At 37.0% G+C, this 20352-nt stretch overlaps 2 protein-coding genes across 11 annotated transcripts in view; one reads left to right on the forward strand and one right to left on the reverse strand.

Annotated features, from left to right (window-relative positions):
• Positions 1–17668, forward strand: part of DNAI7 (dynein axonemal intermediate chain 7) — a 22608-nt gene extending 4940 nt beyond the window's left edge. For 5 of the 6 annotated variants that reach the window (XM_027450000.2, XM_072042103.1, XM_072042105.1 and 2 more), the window contains 13 exons: positions 7–98; positions 1244–1345; positions 2547–2684; positions 5517–5663; positions 6985–7088; positions 8552–8828; positions 10625–10730; positions 12348–12514; positions 13622–13766; positions 14495–14706; positions 15362–15529; positions 15735–15848; positions 17330–17668. In XM_027450000.2, coding sequence (XP_027305801.1) covers positions 7–98; positions 1244–1345; positions 2547–2684; positions 5517–5663; positions 6985–7088; positions 8552–8828; positions 10625–10730; positions 12348–12514; positions 13622–13766; positions 14495–14706; positions 15362–15529; positions 15735–15848; positions 17330–17599 — 2042 coding nt within the window. In that variant the 3' untranslated portion in view covers positions 17600–17668. The remainder of the gene's footprint in view (positions 1–6; positions 99–1243; positions 1346–2546; positions 2685–5516; positions 5664–6984; positions 7089–8551; positions 8829–10624; positions 10731–12347; positions 12515–13621; positions 13767–14494; positions 14707–15361; positions 15530–15734; positions 15849–17329) is intronic. The other variant, XM_072042132.1, reaches the window with a different exon arrangement.
• Positions 17611–20352, reverse strand: part of IRAG2 (inositol 1,4,5-triphosphate receptor associated 2) — a 41021-nt gene continuing 38279 nt past the window's right edge. For 3 of the 5 annotated variants that reach the window (XM_013102907.5, XM_038187526.2, XM_038187460.2), the window contains exons 36-40: positions 20218–20295; positions 20047–20111; positions 19530–19631; positions 19255–19359; positions 17611–18287 (exon numbers count right to left, since the gene is read on the reverse strand). In XM_013102907.5, coding sequence (XP_012958361.1) covers positions 18044–18287; positions 19255–19359; positions 19530–19631; positions 20047–20111; positions 20218–20295 — 594 coding nt within the window. In that variant the 3' untranslated portion in view covers positions 17611–18043. Of the gene's footprint in view, positions 18288–19254; positions 19360–19502; positions 19632–20046; positions 20112–20217; positions 20296–20352 lie in introns of those variants that run through there. The other 2 variants (XM_038187632.2, XM_072042096.1) reach the window with 2 other exon arrangements.

Below are 20352 nucleotides of genomic sequence, written 5' to 3' on the forward strand. Positions count from 1 at the left end.
CTTCAGAGGAAGCCCGATTGCAAGCTGAACAAGAAGAAGCAGCAAGACTTGAAAAGGAGAGGATTGAACGAGAGCTAATGGAAAAGCTTGAGGCAAAAGTTAGTTTATATGCAACAGTTACTGAAAAATTCTAACTCCACTTCTAAACTTGTGACAGGGTCTGTAAAGCATTACTAATTTAGTGTGAGAATGAAGAAGGATTTCATTATGTCCTTCATGTTGGGAACAAAGTAGAGGAGATTTTCAAGCATTGCTACATTAAAGTTAAGCATGAAAAATTTAGCCAAGCCACTGGAAGTTGAGAAGGTAGCAATCTAGATTAGTGTTTAAATAAAGCACAATACATGTACAATCGAGATAAATTGTGCTGAAATTGTAATGTATTCTGTTCTTTCTCTAAGCCAATATTTGATTTAGCGTTGCTTTCATAAAAATTCCCCGAGACAAGATAGTCTTGCCTGGTTTTGTTACGTGAAGATGTTGTGGTTAGATATGTTAACTTTTGGGGTATGTCATATTCCAGTTGGAATAAATACTTATTCATTTCCACTGACTTTGAATTGCATATATTTTTTTTGTCTTCCTCGGAATTATATGTAGTACAGCTGGAGCAAGAAAATTTTGGTATAAATTTTAGAAGTGATTACATGTTAAAGCAGACATACGGATATGCATGTGTATATATATATGTATATAGGTGTATTTGAATATGTATGTTTATGAACTTGACAAGAGTGAAATTCAGAAAAAGACATGATCAGTAACATCCAAATATTTTTGTGAGACCAATTTTTACCTTTTGCTTTTTTCTATCTTTTGTATTTTTTTTTGTTTTTCAGAAAAAAAAACACTCTTGCCTGTGCATCCTGTCCTTCACAGAGTTTTTTTTCCCTTACACACAAGAAGAATTTTAAATAGCAGAAATTATAATAAAAAATAGCTGAAATTATAATTTACATATTTACAAATTTCTTGCACCCTTTTGTAGGCTGAGGATAAAAGTCATATGACACATGAATGTTTATCATATGGCTCAGCAACTAATGTGATGACACTGGCATATTGCTAACTACTGCAACATTCTGAATTAAATGTTTCATTAAAAAAAAAGTTAATCAGCATTTGGATTTGTTCAAATTATAACTTATTCAAATATTCCAAATTATTTTCTTTGAGATAAAATAATTGTAAGAAGGAAAACAAATATTTAATTTCTCTGCTTGTTACACAAAAATTTTAACAGGATCAAGAGCGAAGGGAGTATGAACTAGCAGAACTTCATTCACTGGAAGAAAAGTTTGTGTCTGCTCAGTTGTGGAAAACAAAATACAGAGCCCATGCAAAGGTAAGGTTTCTTTCCAAAATCTGCCCAGTGTGGCAGAGTTCAGACAACAAAGAGGCTTTAGGCTACGTCTCCATTACAAAATCTAGGAATGCTTCAATTTCTTGAATTTAGATATATACTATGACTACCTCTCAAGTTCTGTCTCAGGGTAAGAATTGGCCATGCTTACTTTCCTTTATGTACCTTGTTTCACATGTAAAAGAAAAATGGCAAGGAGGAGGCTGTATGGGTTACCAAGGTATTTGGACCCCACAGCTTACCCCAGCAGTGGAGGACAGTTGTAGTTTCAGATGTTCTGGTATTTGTTGTTTCTTTTTTATTTAAATTGTTCTACTCTTAAACATTCCACCGCCATCACCACCACTCAAAGTCACCATTTGGAGACAGGTTGGCTAAAACAAGCACAAATCTGGGACACATATCAGATCCAGAAACACATGAAAATGTAGTTAATGTCTATAATTTAGGGTGACATACCTGGAGGCTGAATATTACCCAATATTACTATATATCTGTAAAGTTAAATTTAAAATAATAAGGTATGTAAGTAGACTCATAGAATGTTTCACTCTTGTGAACCCATCTTACAGAAACATCACTCAGTAGCTATCTGGTAATCGTATTTGGTCAGTTTGGTTCCAGTTAATGTTAAATAGACTTGTTGACAAGGGTTTTCTCTTTGTCTTGTATATTTCTTAATATATACTCAAGTTACAGTACTCCAGATGTGGCCTCACAAGCACTATGGAGGGAACAGTCCTAGCGATGCTGGTACACTCTTATTGTAGACCACTGTGGCTTTAGCCTTTTGTGGCTGCACAGGCATAGTATGATAACTGCACAGTTATGTCTTGATGCATTTGGATGTTATTTAGTACCTTTTCCAGTAGACATGAAGCTCTGACTTTATTATATTTGTGAATACCAGGATCTGGCATTCATTTTGAAAGAGCACAGTTTTTTTATGGATTTTTCTGAAAAGTATTCCTCAGAAAGAGAAACATTTTTTGTTGTGAAAAATAATGGCAAAATATGTCTATTATTTTAAAAAATAAATCTTCAAATACAATATACAGTCCTGTTTAGAGGCACTTGTGAATGTATCACTAAATGTATTTGTCTTTCAGAATCCTCCTTTTTCTTCTAATAATGATTTGCACCACATGCCCATATCTACTTTTCTTTTGATTGTTTTCTGTAGTGGGAGCATTATATTGCTTGTGATGGAAGTCCTGACCCAACTATACCACAGGAAATAAATACTTTCATGAACTTATGCCGTGAAGATCAAAATAAGGACATTCAACTTGTTGTGGAGAAGGGACAACAAGTATTAAATGTAAATGTTAAAATGGTATCCTTTGGTTTAAGGTCACTAAAGTATATCCTTTATACTGCTCCCCCCACCTACTTTTCTTTTTAACAGTCAAGTGACTGAAATTGGCTATAACCTTCGTCAGCCAGTAATCTTTCCTCAGTTTTTATTTTTTTATTACAGATCTATTGTTAGGTCTAAAGGAGAAGTCTATTGACTTTAAACATGCTGTGCCTTTGAGGGACTTCTGTGTAGTATTTCTATGCTGAGCTCTAGTATTCCAACTTCCATCTCCCCTGCTATCTACATTTTAAAAGCCTTGAGCCAGAATCTATCAGCTCATGTCACACCTAGATTCTTCAGTGGACAAAAGTCTTACTACATAATGTTTGTGGTCAGTAAAGTGTTGTGTAATAGCAGGGGTTCCCAAAATGCACAGCCAATCATTAATGGTTTCTGAGGCAATTCAAAGCAATTTGTGTCTGATATCAAATTTTAGGATTTTCTTTTCATTTATGTTAACTTTATAGCATTCTGCAAATTAGAACGTGTCTTACAGAAATGGGGATGAAAGTTGCATACGTAATACATCTTTCACTGGGCTAGTTTGGTTCTGTGTTAGACTTCCCATCTTGCAATGCTTGAGGAGTGCTGCAGTTTTCACCTGCCACATACTGTCTTGTTCTGAGCCAGTGGGGAATATGCTAGTCCTTTCCAAGAATTTCAACAGGTAACTTCTCCCATTTCTCTTCTACGCTGCAGACCAAGCAAAAAGCCTGACGATTGACCACTTACGTTCCTTCTCTCCACTAGACTCCCTGCTGTCAACTCTTTCTGCCAAACACACTTCTTTCCCACTCCTCCATGTTTCCCATCTGACACCGAAACAGTTACAGCTACTCTAGGACTGTGAGATCTTGTAGATTCTAGTTGATAGGGGTCACCTCACTATCAAGGCAGACTGTGTTAAAGATTAAATATAAAAAGACAGTAGTATTGTTATACCATCTGCTGCTGTTTTGCTATTCCTTTAAAAAGCAGTACTGCTGCAACTTCACAGGCTAAGAGAAAAACAGTCCAGTGAGTCTGGAAGGGAGGTATAAAATGTAATCCAATTTTCCATTTGTCTCAGCACTGCAGGCCTGGGAGAGCACAGGGAAGAGAAGAGGTACATAATATGTCTTTGCAGCGATAGCTCTTCTGTCTGCATAACAACAGTGTTTCTCCTCTCTGCCAGATAAGTGGTGCTGCTTCCCATTACAGGTGAGGCATGCAGAGACGACAGGAGAGGTGTTATTCAAGGGGGACCGCAGATGGATGATGTTTAATGCTTCTCATCCTCTTACTGCAGACCTGTGGCCCAGAGCTGTGAAGAGAGGCAGCACTGCAGGAATGACACAAGTAGAGAGACAGAGGCAGTGGTGCAAGTCCCTCAGAGTGAAGCAGGGTGCAAGAAAAGAGAAAGAGAGGCTTCTGAGGATGCAGATGCCTGTGAAGTGGCAGGAGTCAGGCGCAGGGGAGGAGGGACAGGAAGCAAAGATGCCAAGGCACAGAGGAAAAGAAGATGGCATTTGGGACAGTAGTCTAAAAGGATGGGAGCCCCTGAATGAAATTAACATCTACTTGTAACTTGTGACTTTTGACTATAGTCTGACTGAGCAGATACCGTCACTGGCAATGATCCACAAGGTTTTTGCATCAATACATTACTGTTAAAATTCATTTTTTTTCATGGTTTATCATATGCACTGATAGACCCCATTTAAAAAACCCTATTTAATTTTGTTCTGTAAACAGTTTACTGGGGCTTCGTAGACCACAGATTGTCCATAGCCCACTGTGGTAAGCTCTTCTATCATAGATTCATTAAGGTTGGAAAAGACCTCCAAGATCATCTGGTCTTAAACTATTATAATTGTTCTGATCATTTCTTCGCTTCTGTGAAGGTTGATTTTTATTTAACATCCTCCCTCCAGTTAATGTCTTTATTTTGTAATTCTAATGATAGCTAGAAGGCATTCCAAATATAGCATTGTAAAGTTTTCCGTAATAGTCAGGTGGTCAGCATGAAACAGCAGCTTTATAAGCTTTATGTACTACTTTTTTTTTTATTGTCCTGTAATCTTCATTTTGAAGTTTGTTTTAAAATGCTAATATTTACGGTCATTTTACTGTTGTCATTCATCTACTTTGAAGTTACAACCTTTGCAATACAGAGCCCCAAACTCACCTTTTTTTCTTGAGAAATAAGCAAGTCATACAGATAAAGCGAAACAAATTATTCCTGATTCTGTGCAGCATTTATTAACATTAATGGATATAATTTGTAGATAGGAAGTGAATAGTAATACAAATTTTATCAACAGATTTGAAATTCAGTTTTACTAGACAGTATGCTAATAAATACAATGCCAATGAAATACTGTTTTTTCCCCTGTGATGGATCAGTGTCTTCAAAACTTCAGCCAACTAGGAATATTTTTTAGTCTTGTACATGTGCTTAGATGTCAAGATACTAGCATATAATGGAAGATAACAATGTTATCACAGAGTTCCAAACTTCACACTAAGGATTGTTCTGAGAATTAAAATTTAATTGCTGTATGTTTCACTATCACATATTTTTTTAGATTTAGCAGTTGAGATTTTTGCTATAGAAGATACGTTTCAACACCAAGGCTGTAAGCTTTTCATGAAAACTAATTTTTGACCAACAGATTTCTTCATGTGACGAACTGGTTCAATAAATTTTATAAGCTAAAATTCTATACAGCCCACAGGTTAGGGAATGAACACACATTATGCTGGCATTGGTGTCAAAACAGAGGTACTTTACCTGCATATAATGTCTTCTAGTTAATTGAGAAGTTGCAGTTTTTCCTCTTGGACACACCACCAAGTGAGATAACAGAAAAAGAAATAGTCCAGTACCAGGAAACTATTTTGGAATTGCAGAATTTACTTCATCAGAAGTACAACGAAGCAACAGAACACCTGCTTAAAGTAAGTAAGATTTACTACTTCAAAGTTGTAATATACACAGTGCATAAAAGTTTTTTCTACGAGTGTTTTGCTGTGATATTTTTTCTTACATTGTTACACAAATCACATGTAGAGTAGATACCAGACTATTTTTTCATAACCTCTTGAGATCTTAGTTTTACAGTGGAAACTACCATTACCATTAAGGTGTTTGATATTCAATTACTTTGAACTTTTGTGATAGTTGGAGACGTTGGAAACAAGGGACTCGGTGTGAAATTTGTTTCCTATTTTGTCACGTTTTAAATTAGAAGTTAGCTGATGGTACAAAAAATTGCAAATGTGAAAAGTAGATCATATGATTAGCTTATATACCTTTTTAATACAAGTAGATATGACTAAAATATTATCATAGAATCATAGAATATCCCAAGTTGGAAGGGACCCATAAGGATCATCAAGTCCAACTCCTGGTACCACGCATCTACCCAAAATCTTAGACCATGTGACTAAGTGAAGATATTAGGAAGCGTAAAAGGCATTTAAACAAGAAAATGAAAACGTATTTATGAATCCTTTTTCTGGGTTGCATGTACATAGGTACAGATGGTGATCTTGCTTGTATTGGGTTTATGTGGCAAGGCTTTGGCAGCTGCGGGACTTTGGCAGTGAGTGGAGTGAGAGAGCAGCATGGTGGTGCTTTGCTATCTACCCATGTTAAACCACCATAGCATATGCTATTCTAAGCATATTAATCATATATGTAAGTATGGTTAGTAAAAGAGTATTGATAGAGGAAACAAAAAAAAAAAAAAAGAAAAGGAATAAAGGAAATAAAAGAAATAGTGAACCAGTTGTGTGTTTGCTGACAGTCAAAACTTTCTGTAAATTCTTGATCATCTTTCCTGAGTTTAGGATTGAACTCCTCATATAATTATAATTTTACAGGTTTTATATTAACAAAAATAAAAAATACTTTTTGTAGTGACTGTGGTGTAGGAGTGTTTATTATTCAATAAATGCTTTTTTAAAATTTTTTTGTTTTAAATTTGTACTGAGAAGTATTTTTGAAGGCAAATAATTAAGAGAGATTGGCAGAACCATTGAAGGGGATAACGTAAGACCCCGTATTTGGCAGTATTTTGACTGACAGAATTGATGATGTCAGAGGAAGAAAAAATAACATAGTTCAAGTTTTACCAAGGGATGCAACTTATGTGCTTTGTCCAGTGTATTTTTGTTCTTACATGTCTTTTCTTTTAAATTTATTTATTCCAGTGTAAATTTAAGAAAAACAAATAAATAAGAAGAAAACATGATTTAATCTGCTTCTTCTTTGTAGACAGCTAGTATGTATGAAGATTCTGACACTGGAAATATGCAGGCAGTCATAAAGGACAAAAATGTTACTTTCTGTATTTGGGCCAATCTGAAGAAGAAAGTAAGGTACAACATACTGAAATTCTTAATTGAAGTGAAGCCTGGCTTTGTCTAATCAAATCAAGTAAACACAAAGAACTGTTTTCTTGTGATCCCTTTATGGTGAATAGCATTTATTCTACAGACTCACAGCTGATGAATTTCATACCATCCTGTTGCTAAGGAAGATCCCGGTTACATCAGCTTTTTGTTGAACAACTGAAGTGTTTTTATATGTGTATCTTTAGATACACATACACACATATATATATAGAATATATTTTTCTTAAAATGCCGGAGTAGAACCCTGTTTCTGACAGAACAATTTTAAAATAAAAGCAATAAAACTCATGCAGAGAATTGAAATTCCTTTGGAATTAATGTTTTTTTGCTGATGCCTTAAAATAATTTATAAGCCTTCACAGTTCCTTGCAAAGTGGTGAATGATGCTTTGTGCTCAGTGCTCTGTTAGATAAAAGATTATAGAGCTTGGAATGTAAATATCCTCAGCGGTTCATTCTGAATCAGAGTTTTTAGTAGGTTGCCACTTAACAGATACATTTTTCAGAACAAGTTCCAAAACAATTTTTTGAGCAGCCTTCCTACTCCCTATCTGCAAATATGAGGAATAAAGTGACTTTGCCTTGACTGAGGACCTGTTGTTGTAAGTTTTGCTAAGGTATCTAGAAGGCTGATCCTGAGCAATGTCATACTGACCTTCGGCAAGTGCCCATTCGAGTTAAAGCCTTTTGGTGTACAAGAAGCACATATAATTAAAAAAAAATCATATTAAATAAAAATTAAATGGTGCTTTACTAGAAGATGTTTTTCTATTGTTAGGCAGAAAATCAGTATTATTTAAATTGTTTTGCATTTGGCTGGGCTGGAATTGCAATGAGCAAGAAACTTAAATGTCTACTCTGACAGATGCAAGAATCCTGACTCAAAAGTTAGATAAGTGGTCTGATGCAGGCTGGCCTCCTGTGCTGCTCTTAGCCTGATTCCTATGCTGTCAAAAGGATTGGTGTGTAATGCTGTTGATTATCAGAATTGCTTTTGTATCCCTTTGTGTTTTATGTGGAACATGCTGAGATTGTTGTAACACAGACAAATAGTGATTTTACCTGTGTAGGACTTTGCCCATTAAATTAATCTGATTTATCAGAAATGTACTGTGTAGAACAGCTGCCATCTGATTGTGTCGCCTTGCCTTCCTATCAGGACCATTACATTTTTTCAGCTCCTGATGCCCTTCATGCAGTTGCAGGTTTTCTGGAGGAGCTTACAGACAGCTTAATGTCTGTAAGTTAATGCAGGGCAGGAAGAGTATTGCTACATCCAACTCTAATTCTTACACTGTGCCATGTGACAAAATAGGATTTAGGTGACTTTTAGTGTAGAACATCAATTTGAATACTCATGAATAACTGTGAAAATAAGTGCTGCCGATCCTACTAAGGAACTTTTTTATTTCTTTAATTTATTTACAGGTTCAAGAATCATGTGTTTTGTGATACACATCATGGATTCGATCTTCCAAAGTCCCTGGCTGTGAGTAATGTTGCTGTTCGCATATTGCACACTCATTATGACCACGTATCTCCACTTTGGCTGCAGTGCCAGAGTGTGCCAAAATTGGAAGTCTTAGAAAGCAAAGAGTCAACTCATCATTCAAAGGACAATGTAGAAGAACTAGAAGAAGAAAAGAAAGCTGCAGAAGAGCCCAATGTGCCCACTGAGGAAGAAGCACATTCTGATGAGAGAAAGGTAGGCAAAAAATCTCACAAGAGGATATTTTATGGTGCTGTTGTTACTTGAGGCCTAATTGCTGTGTAATAGCTTCTTCATGTGCCCTGTGCCTGAGAGAACAAAGTTCTTCAACTTTTATGGAAAAAGACAACTTGTGTTAAGATTGTCATAGATCTTCTGAGGGTGTGGAAAGATGAACGACTGAAGATTGTCATAAAAATGGTAGAAAGGAAAGTTTTGACAGGCTGTGACAGTTGCAGGGTATTGGCATGCTGCATGGGTTGGCATTTGATTGTCATTTTATGAGTCAGATCATGCCATGAGGAATGCAAGGTTGTGTCTCTTGTAAGATATATCCAGGTGTCTGTGACATAAGTCAAGATGGATATATTCTGCTTCGGAGAAACTTACAGCTCACTAAAATCACTACAGGAATGCAATATTAGGGACATCAGAAGAGTGCAAAATAGGATTCAGAGTTCAATAGGTCTTGGTTGTGCAGTTACATAGTTGCTCAGTTCCTGTATGTTGAAGCTTTTGCCACTAGAGGGCTTTCAAAACCTGTTTCTGGCAGCTGAACCCTCTGCAGACTTCAACGGAGTATGTTGGCTTTGGGTGTTGAGGGATCAGTTGTTTTTGTATTCTTGTTATTGGGCTTGAAATTTTCACTTGGTCGCACCTGTGACCTGCAGATAAACGACTCGGGTTCTCTATCTAAAACTTCTGCATAAAAAGCTGTAAGCCATCATGTTTCATACCTTCTTAATACCTGGATCAATGATCCTTGCCTTTTTGGTCCCTGAAAATCCTCTGTAGTGAATCAGTGCCTGAAATTGCATTTTTCTTGGTTACTTTTTTCTTATTTTGTATGATAAGTCTCATCCTTTGGCAGTTTTCACATGCGTTTTTCAGGCTTTCTCCAGGCTTCTCATTCCATTGCTTCTCTTTTTCTTTTACAGGTCTTACTCTCCTTCTCTGAATGAAGTTTCATGAATTTTCCTGTTCTCTCTGTAGCTTCCACTTCTCTCAGATATTGTGGTCACTCCTGTCTGGCTCTGCCTTGATCTCCTCCACATTTCCGTGGGTAAACACCTTAGTGCCCTCCCATTCTGTCCTAGTTGAGGTGTTTGTTCATCCAGCACACTGGCAGGCACGCCACAGGACACAGGAGGTGCCATGCCTCCAAATGCCTGGCTTGTGTGTTGAACTGCCATTTGTCTACCATTGTGCTTCCAGAAGTCTACTATGACAGTGATGAATTCATATCTGGGTTGGAATTTTGCCTAGAAGTCTAGGGTAGCATTTTGAAAATTTGAAAAACGTTTTGAAACATTATGGGAAAGGGAATAAACGTTACAGGCAAGGCACAGTCTAAGACTGGAAGTGGGGAAGCTGACAGAGTATCAGCATGGGTTTGGTTTCAACATTGGGTTAAGTTTTCTTTGTGTCATTTTTTCAGCTGTAAAAGCAGCAAAAGCATAATATTTGAGTGTACACCTTGCTAATATGATTAAATGCTTGTATGGTATCTGTGGGGTTTGGGGTTGAATTTGCTGTGGAAATGAAGTAAATATTTTATGTTTTTCTCTATTTACATGTTCAAACTTCCATTGGAGCATGCCTTTAATAAAAAATATTTTTCCTAGTTAGGTAAAAATGATTTCTCCAAAAACCTTGACCCTGTAGCAAGATTGGTACAAATATGGCTACAAGAGTGGAACTGCACTCTTTCTCCTTAGACCATTGTTTTAGAAGAGGTGATATGCTCTTTTTATTGTTTGCCTAATAAAAGATGCCTTTTGTTTTTTCTGTAGAGTGCTATTTCATTCAAAGAAAAATACAATAGCGTAGCTGACATAAATGAGAAGACAGAGGAGGAAACTGAGAAGAAATCAGAAATCTTAGACATACCATCACAAGGTAGTTGGTTAGTTTTTATTTGCAGCACTACAGAATTACTGATTTTAAATGTCTTGTTTCGTATATGGAAGCATGGTGATATAGATCTCTATGCAAATGGAACAAAGTTTATAAATACATTGCTGACTTTACAACATGAGTTTTGTTGACGCTTCTGTTAATGATTGTTAAATGCAGAGGAAAAAATGAGATAGGGAGATTGATTTTGTCCCTACACTTTTTTTTTATGCCCATGTATGTGTTAATTCATAAATGTACATAAACATAATAATTGTGTATATGTTTATATGTATGTTTATGAGCGAGGCAAACAATATTTATGAATCTGCCAGTTTGCTTGGTGAGATTAACTTCTCCAGAAGAAAATAAATCCAGTACTTACACTGGTATGCACTTAGGCAGCATAGGTATTACAAAGTACTACTTAAACATCTACTTAGAGTAGGATATAGACTGATGTGCTTTACTAAAAGAGGGTCTAATCCAGGAACTAAAACTGTCCAACATAAGTTATAAATTTCTGTAGTGCTGTAGTGTCCTTTGGTTTAGTAAGAGTGAGTTTTCTGGTAGTATTGTCTTAAATAAAATGCAAACTGTTCATCAGAGTTCAGCTGAGCTTTACAGCCTTTTGCTCATTTGAAAAAAAACAACAACTTTCTGCTAAACAGAGTTGCAGCAAGCACGTTGTCTTGAATTGATCTTCTAGGCTGAGTACGGTAGAGTAAAAGCTCTACATAAACTATGCAACTAAAGCTGGTGTTACGAAATTAACAGAACTTTCACTTGTTTTGTAAAAAGCTTGAAGGCAGGTTATATAGATATGTCTTTTTTGTTTTTTTTAAGATTATCTCACTCTTTAAAAGTGTTTGTTTTTTTTTTATAACACAGTAACTGTTTTGACATTATGAACACTTCCTTTATCCCCATTAACAATAACTTTCTCCTTCTGTAATGTCTGATACAATGTTTTGTGACTTTTTTTGAAGTGGTTCTAGTCATTTTAGTTCATTACATTGTTGCCTTCTAATAACTTTTTTCAATTGAGTAAAAGTTGAATTCATACATAAATACACAGTTTTACATAGAAAAAAAACATTATGAATTGTCTTTTGTTTTCTAAAAATTTTGTTTAACATGTTAAACGCCTTATGCTCTTTGTAAATAGCTTTCACCTGTAGTCTATAGCTGCCTTATACTTTTTGATTTGCCTTGTTTCCATGCCAATAAGATCTTACCAAACCTGGCCAGAATCTACTGTCTCGTATACTTGTAATATTTTTCTGATTACTGATGCAACTGATTTTTTGTCAGTAAAACCTTATTACTATATGAAACAGTGTGAGTTGACTACAAAGCAAGAGTAGAGATTAATCTGTTAGAAAGCTCAGTACCAAAAAAAAAACCAAAAAGCTTTTTTTCATTGTCCAACTATCTGTTTCCATTAATTGTTCAAAGATGTGTAGCATACCAGCAGATGGAGCTGAAATACCACAGAACATAAAGCATTTCAAGTACACAGACTTCTTGTGGAGATGTAAAAAAAAAAAAAAAAAGTATGAAATTACAATGGCTTAGTTCAAGCACCAAATTAACACTTCTTACTTATTTGTTTTGTAGTTCTGAGTCCACAGATACAAGAAGAGAACAACGAAAAAGAAGATGAGATAACTGATGAAAATATTGTTGATTTGCAACAGTTTGTACCAGTGGGTGGTGTGTACCATATCGATGCACTGCAGCTTCCACCTCAGGTCAAACAAGTCAAGAACTGGAATATGGTGGAGGTGAGTGAAAAAATGTATTACACCTCATGGAGTCTTCATCCCTGAAGAGCTGTTCTGGAGTTGTTTCACCATAGTATGTATGCCGTTTATATAGATGTTGGTTTATTGAGCAATGAACTAAAGGACCAAGTTATGAAATTGTGTTTTCAGTTAGACATAGCCAATTTTTGGCACAGCTGAGGTGAGCAGATCAGCATTTACTGAAGCATGCATTTGATCAGCGTTCATCAGCACAGCTAGCATGGATACATTAAATTGTTGTGCTGTAAATGCTCTAGAGTGAAATAAAAGCAAAGCCTGACATTCTTTTTTTTTTTTTTTGGTCTATGAGAAGTACATTTAATGTAAAAGTACATTAACAAAATTACTGCCCACTCAGTTCTGGGCTCTGCAAGGTATAGATGGTCTATAGAAAACAAGTCTTAGTTCTCCTACTTGCGGTGCCTTATGCAGCATTAACCTATGTCACAGTTTTTATTGTGAGATTGAAAACCATTAATAAGTGAAATTCACATACAGACTATGAAAGCAGGACTGTGAGCAGATTAAGAAGTATGGGATCTTCGTTTCTAGCCACATGCACAGACCTGCCTTACCAATTGAGTTTGACTTCTTTCATTACCTTTGACACTGTGCAAGCAAATTGGAGCTGTATCTCTTCTTGCCTGTGAAGTGCTCTTGTTTACTTTGAGTACTGTGAATCTATTAAGGAATGATTCCACTTAACTTTGTGGTGCTGCCTGAAAAGTGCCACAGACAGCATGCAAAGGGTTCAACTGCCCATTGGTACTTACCTTTAATACTGTCTTCAGTGGTATACTTTCCATGAAGGGAAACATTTACTGCAGCAGACCTTGTGCTGATTTCTATATTAGGGGGTTTCACGTTAATGCTTGTTAAAAGTAAAGCGAAATACTTTAGCAGGAAGATGTAAGAAAAATAAGTCTTTTTTGGAAGTGGGCCACATTAGCCAACAATTTCAACTAGTAAATTTTAAATTGTATGTTAGGAAACTCCATAGGTAACTAGGTGGATTTAAAAAACAAATTCAGGCTACTGCATTTTCTAATAAGTGTTTTTGTTCGTCCTTTTTGCATTTTGCTAAAGTTACTTGACAGTGGCTTGGAGGCATACAGATATCCCCCAGAAGAATCTGACGATACCCCATATCCACCAATACAGATAACGCTTCAGCTTTCTGACAACGTGATCTATTGCGAGGAGCCTGTGATAGCCCGATGGGATCCTGCAGGTACCAACTTAAGATAAATATATTTTGTTTGACTAATGGACTTGATACATCATTTCAAATATTTCAGAAAATTATCAGTTAAGAAAAGAGCCAAATCACAGCCAAATAGTTAACACAAAATTCCCTTTTTGTTTTGTTTTCTGGTTTGATTCTGCATCATATGTAATCAGGGACTGCTTGAGGATTTTCACTAACTTTTTTTTCTTTCATATTAATGGGTGTAGTAGTGAACTGTATACCACAAATGACATTTTGATACAGCAAAGTCCTATGAAGTCCACTTTGAGCCAAATTACCCCCTAACTACATGTAGTCATATTACCTCAAAATATTAAACATTAAAAAAAATACGTTAATAAGAAAGTATACATTTACCTTTCATGATGTAACATCAGAGGTATAGAACTTAAGATAGTTCAATGTGTCAAGTTACTGTTGGAAATTGTTGGAAATAAGGTTGAAGAGTGCTATATCCTACATTAAAAAAAATACAAATACTAACATAACTTTCTTTTGAGCTTAGAGAGCTTTCACATCAGAATTAGCCTAATTTTGTACTTAAAGGAGAGAAGGTTTGTGCCTTAAATGAATTCTCTTTACTTTGTGCTTTATCTTATCCAACTCTGAATATTAGTTTACCTAGGATATCTTTTACTAATTCTTCACCAGTACATATTACAAGCAGAAACTTTATGTATATGTTTTTTCTTTTTGCATCCCCTGTAAAGGCCAACAGTGGAGAACTGATGGCATCAGCAACATAACATATGAAACACAGAAAAGTATCACCTTTGAGATGGGTGCCTTTCATACAATAGCACTTCTCCAGAACGTTCATCTCAACATGCCATATCAGGCATGGGAATTGCGGCCTATTGGTATAAATGAAGCACTACTTACAGTTACTACAGTCTTTGCAGAAGTTCAGATACAAATTAAGGTACTATTTTTTCTTAAAACATTGGTAGTTTGTTTTTTTAAAAAACAGAATTGTCACTGTCCTTTCTTAAGAACGTGGGATGGTTCCACAAGAGCAATTTGAATCTCACTCCTTTGCTATTGAAAATAAGGAAGGAACTACTCCAAGCTCTAATGTAAACACCAATATTATTGGTGATTTATTTTTTCTGTGAATTGGTCAAAAGAAAGCATCTGTTCTGCAACATTCTGTTAAGTTCCCTGATATTGATACTACTTTGCTAAAGTCAGCTGCTTCACTGGCACGTGAGAAGTATTGCTCTCTTACTGCAAAACAGCACAAAAAGAACTGAGCATTTCAAGCAACCTGCTTTTTTGAACCGTTAGAAAGAACAAATACCAAGTTATGCGTGATTGTGCATATCTTCCTTGTCATATAAATCAATATCTGTTACTAAAATGACAGTGTGATCATAAGCGTGGGCCAGTAAACCAGTGTCAGTTCTGAAATACAACAGTAAAGTGGCTTCCTACAAGATCTGTGAATGTTTAAAGACGAGGATGATAGCTAACGTAGGTAATATCCAGAATAGAAAAACAGCAAATACATCATTGATACCTGAAGCCAAAAATAGCTTTAGTCATCAGCAGGATGCTTTGGTTGGTTTATACAACAGGGTAATCAGTGTATGGTGGCTGCAGTCACAGTGGAAGAGAAGGATGTGCTTTCTCACCTGACAGGAAGATGGATGTGTCCCATCACCTTAAGAAAAGTTTTGAAGGAGGCTGGTGTGAATATTTTCCCAGGAGAATATTCATATAAATACGTCTCTGTGAACAAGAAGGTGAGTGCAAGAGTGGGTTTCCCCCCCCCCCCAGACTTTCTCAGGTAGGCAACATTTTCTTGTACGAGGACCTATTGTACAGAATAAGGATGAGTGTCCTTGCAGCTTAGCCAGTGGATTCTGCTTAAAATGAGCTTTTTCTTACCATCATATAAAGCAGAGATTTAGTGGATGCATATCTTCTAAGTGTACTTTTGCATTACAGGCTCCCCTAACAGAAGTTAGAGCATACCAACAGATGGCCCTGGTTGCATCCGCTTTTGCTTTTGGCTGGAGCAAATGGAATCTAGAAGCAGGTCAAGATCAAGTAGTGTTCAAGGTTTGTAGCTTTAGACCAAATCACAGAATCACAGAATCACAGAATCACAGAATCTCTAGGTTGGAAGAGACCTCAAGATCATCGAGTCCAACCTCTGACCTAACACTAACAGTCCCCACTAAACCATATCCCTAAGTTCTACATCTAAACGTCTTTTGAAGACTTCCAGGGATGGTGACTCAACCACCTCCCTGGGCAGCCTGTTCCAATGTCTAACAACCCTTTCAGTAAAGAAATTCTTCCTAACATCTAACCTAAAACTCCCCTGGCGCAACTTTAGCCCGTTCCCCCTCGTCCTGTCACCAGGCACATGGGAGAACAGGCCAACCCCCATCTCGCTAGAGCCTCCTTTAATATACTTATACAGAGTGATAAGGTCACCCCTGAGCCTCCTTTTCTCTAGGCTGAACAAGCCCAGCTCCTTCAGCCGCTCCTCATAGGACTTGCTCTCCAGGCCCCTCACCAGCTTCGTCGCCCTTCTCTGGACCCGCTCAAGCACCTCGATGTCCTTCTTGTAGCGAGGGGCCCAGAATGTCTAGAGACAAACCAGTACAGAAGCATATCACAGAAAAGACAAATAACTTTCCTCATTTATGCTCATTTCAAACAATCTTCAGGCTCTGACCTAATGCTTGCTTAGTGCAGCAGTTAAGATTCAGGGTGACTATTTCACATAATAGTATTTTGTTTAGCAAAACTTCAGTGCCTACTTCTCTTCTCCACTGCTTCACACCTCAAGCCCATTCCTCACAAATGTAAGTTTCAGTAACAAAGATACTTGCTAATGTGCTAAGATGTATAGCTGACAGGTCAGATATTGAGGCTCTAGCTGAAGCTGGGATGACACAGGTGGATGCTGATTTTTCAGCAAGTAACTTACTATGGGGCCCTCAAAAGCCCCCTCAATTACCATCTAGAAGTTTCTTCTTGGCTTTGTGTGTGTTTTCAGTTGTTCTGTACTGTAAAGAAGGGAATAAACAACTTAAGTTGATAAGTTTCCCTCTGTAAACTAAAAAAAATGTGGTTAGAACTTCTCCCAGACAGCATAATACTCCCAGTTATGACTGTGGATATAGAACATAGCATACTGCTGAAATCTTGAGAGATCTTGAGTTAGACTAAGACTTTAACACACATGCAAATGCTTAGCCCAGTTCTTAATCCCAGCAGGAAGAAGTAAAGTGTGTGATGCCTGTTGCACCTAGCTACTCTTTTCATATGAGTCAGGAACAGCAAGAAAGCTAGAGTGACCAACCTTGCATTTTATAGAGGCAAACAAGATGAAGATTTTGATACATGTTACACACTCATTTACTTTAAAATGTAATACTATTTTAACAGTTCAAAGCAATGCTTTGTTGTGTTTTTTTTTTTTCTGTATTACACTCATGAGTACACTAGGACTCAGAATTTTGTACTAGAATTTGTTCTTTGTCAGTGTCATGGACTTCATCTTACAGCCCATTTTTTTTCTGCACTAGGTAGGTGAGCATCTTAAAGATGATTTTGTCAAAGACTGGTCTCTTTACATGTTTAATGGTCAGAGAGCCCTGAAACTCAAGATCACAGAAACCAGTGAAGCGTTTTCAAAAGAGCTAGAAGAAGATTCTGAATTTCACTCCACACTCTACCATATGCTTAAAGACTTTGCCAGCAAAGAAGCAATTGATAGAGTGAGTACAGCTAACTTCCTGTTTATTGATGTTGTATTTCAGCTGCTCCTTGCTACAAGAGTTTTAACATACTCATAAATACTGCATGCTTTCCTTTAAAACTTTATTATCAAAAGCTTTCAATAAAGTTACATTTTAAGTCTTTAATCATTTTCTATTCAAATTATTGGAACAGCTTTAATGACTAAAGTGTAACCATCTTATTTTTATTAAAATAAGTTATTTATTCTCTTGTGGCTGGACCATTTAGTCATACCTACTGTTAGCTATGTTCAAAATCACTAACTGTTTTATTCTATATCTGAATAGAATTAAGACACTCTTAGGTACTTGAAAAGAACTTCTGTCAGAATAAGGAAAAAATGTTTTCTCAATTTCAAGTCACACTTAAAAAAAATCCCCCGCTAACACCCACAACCCAAACAAACCAACTGAAACATGTAACCTTAAATACAGTATCTCAGCTTCTCATACTGTCAACCAGAACTCAGAAGGATAACTTTACAAAATTCAGAACCTTTGTTATACTGGGGGTGGTCCATTGTGTTGAAGTCCTGTATACGGCCACAACAGTTGCTGTAGTGAAGTCCAGGAGTCCCCAGTGCCGACAGGTGCTGCATCTGCTGGTCTTTGAAGAGACAATCCAGTGAGGAAGCTTGTAAAAGCAGCAAGCAGTACCAGGATGGAAACAGAAACCCAGAGAGTTTTGTTAGCGTTGGAAAAGGAAGTCTTGAAATGGGATGCCCATGATGACACTAAGTTGCACCTGTAGAAAAGAGTAAGTCATGTAGTAGTTCCATCTTTCTTCAAAAATAGGAACCCCTCTCCCCACCCTTACCCCAAAAACAAAACAATCCAAAGCTTATAACAAACAACGATCAGAAGTGACAAGGTAGCTGACGCATTGGGAGCTATGTACAGCGATAGCTTGCATTTCACAGACTTCAGTTAACTGGTTTTTGATAAGCTGTTTAGGTGATGGACTTGACCCATAAGCCCTGTTCAAGCAGCCATGCTCCCTATACCGCACCATATGTCTGAAGAGGATTCACAAATACTACCTTGCAGATTGTGAAGAATTCATCGTGCTTATAGAAAAACACTGAAAGTACTGGCTTAAAGCTTTGTTTTCTAGGGCTTTGGTGCCTTCTGTGAAGTTAGGTGAGGAAAGGCTTCTGCCTAATAGCCAAACTTTAGATCTCTCACAAAATTGGTACCTCTATCCTTTGTCAAACAGTAGGAAGAAAGTATATTTTTATTGCTGTCTTTTCAATTTTACATACTAGTGTGTAACTGTCTCATCTCCCCTTCGATTGGGAATACTTAAAATGTAGGTTTAGCATAGGATATTAATGCAGAACATGCATTCTCTGCAGATAAATTGTATAACCCCTTTTCTGTAGGGCAGTTTAGGGGCTTGCAGGGGATGCTTCTTTAGGACAGCACTCTTTTTTGACCTGTGAGATCCAGAGAAGATAGCTGCAATGACCCTGTTAATCTTGATAACTACTTGTCCCTCAGTTTGTGTCAAAGCTGCTGTTAAGCATTGCACAGGACTCACTACTTAAGGTTAGTTATGACTCCCTGGTGGGGTGAGCCTCTGGCACTTGATATTACTCATTCCTGGCTGGTTTGTTTCAAAAGTCAGGATTAACAACCAAGCCATAAGCTACAGCTTTGGTTCCTCTTCCCATATCCAGCTGTACCTCATGACCATTTTGGGGAATACTTACGCTGTCTCCAGGTTCCATTTTGATGGACAGTTTCCTGTTTCAGAGACGCTTTCCTTTCTTGATGTTTCTTCTTGTACTTCAGCAGGCAATTCTGACTGCTCATTTCTGTAAGCAAGCATCAACAGTTTGAAAGCTTTTCTATCAAGCATTTGATTTCACAGAGCTCGCACTGCCTTCACTTTATAGCCCTGATCAGGTTAGTGACAGGTAAAGAGTTCATTGAAAATAAACAAACCCTGCACACATACCTTGGAGGATGTTTCTCTTCAACTTACTTTGTTTCCAAATGTTCATTCTCATACTCTGCCCAGGAATACGTGCTAATGAATCGCTGTAGTGAAGGACGCTTCTCATTTTGCTTTGCTCCTAGTCGGCCCCTATCATATTTGAAACACATTTGGTTTACTTTTCCCCCAGATACCCAGCATGAAATTAGAGATTCTGCAACAGCTTACTCATTTGGTTGGGACACAGATAAATAAGCTTCAAAATTAGTCGCCTGATTTTTTTTATATTATTATTTTAAACTAAATCCATCAGTGTCAGCTGCTTAGTTTTTAGATTTGAGTTCTAATGCAAGACAGTCAAGGTAATTTTTCTTCTAGTTTCTCAACCCTTAATTAAAAGGGAAGCTGTAACGTTTAGTCACAAAGGCTTGTTTATGTACTGAAGCACAGAGAACTAACGTGAAAGATGAAGCCTAATAATATTATGCCTCAAGATGTTCAACACAGGCACAGTTTGAGCTGAAAAATGTTTAACCCTATTCAAAGAAAAGCCAAGTAACTTTACCAGCTGCTTGATCTCCTGTTGAGTTTATCACTCCATTCATCTCCATCAGTTTCTTGTAGTTGGGCCTAGAGAAGAAGTTTAAGCCATTTTACTGCATTTGCCTTTTCCCACCAAAACCCAGCCAGTTATGAGAAGGGTGAAGCACCTCAGTGTCTGGGAACCCTTACTTACCAGCGGTAACCCAACACCTGTATTTCCAGCACTCCTAGGCACTGTTGCAATGCTAACTCTTCGTAGGGATGATGGTGGCTACACAAATAAAAGGCATTACTGGCTCTATCAGGGAATGACTGGATTACTCACTGA

This window comes from Anas platyrhynchos, chromosome 1, assembly GCF_047663525.1.
Source record: "Anas platyrhynchos isolate ZD024472 breed Pekin duck chromosome 1, IASCAAS_PekinDuck_T2T, whole genome shotgun sequence".
Classification (NCBI taxonomy): Eukaryota; Metazoa; Chordata; class Aves; order Anseriformes; family Anatidae; genus Anas; species Anas platyrhynchos.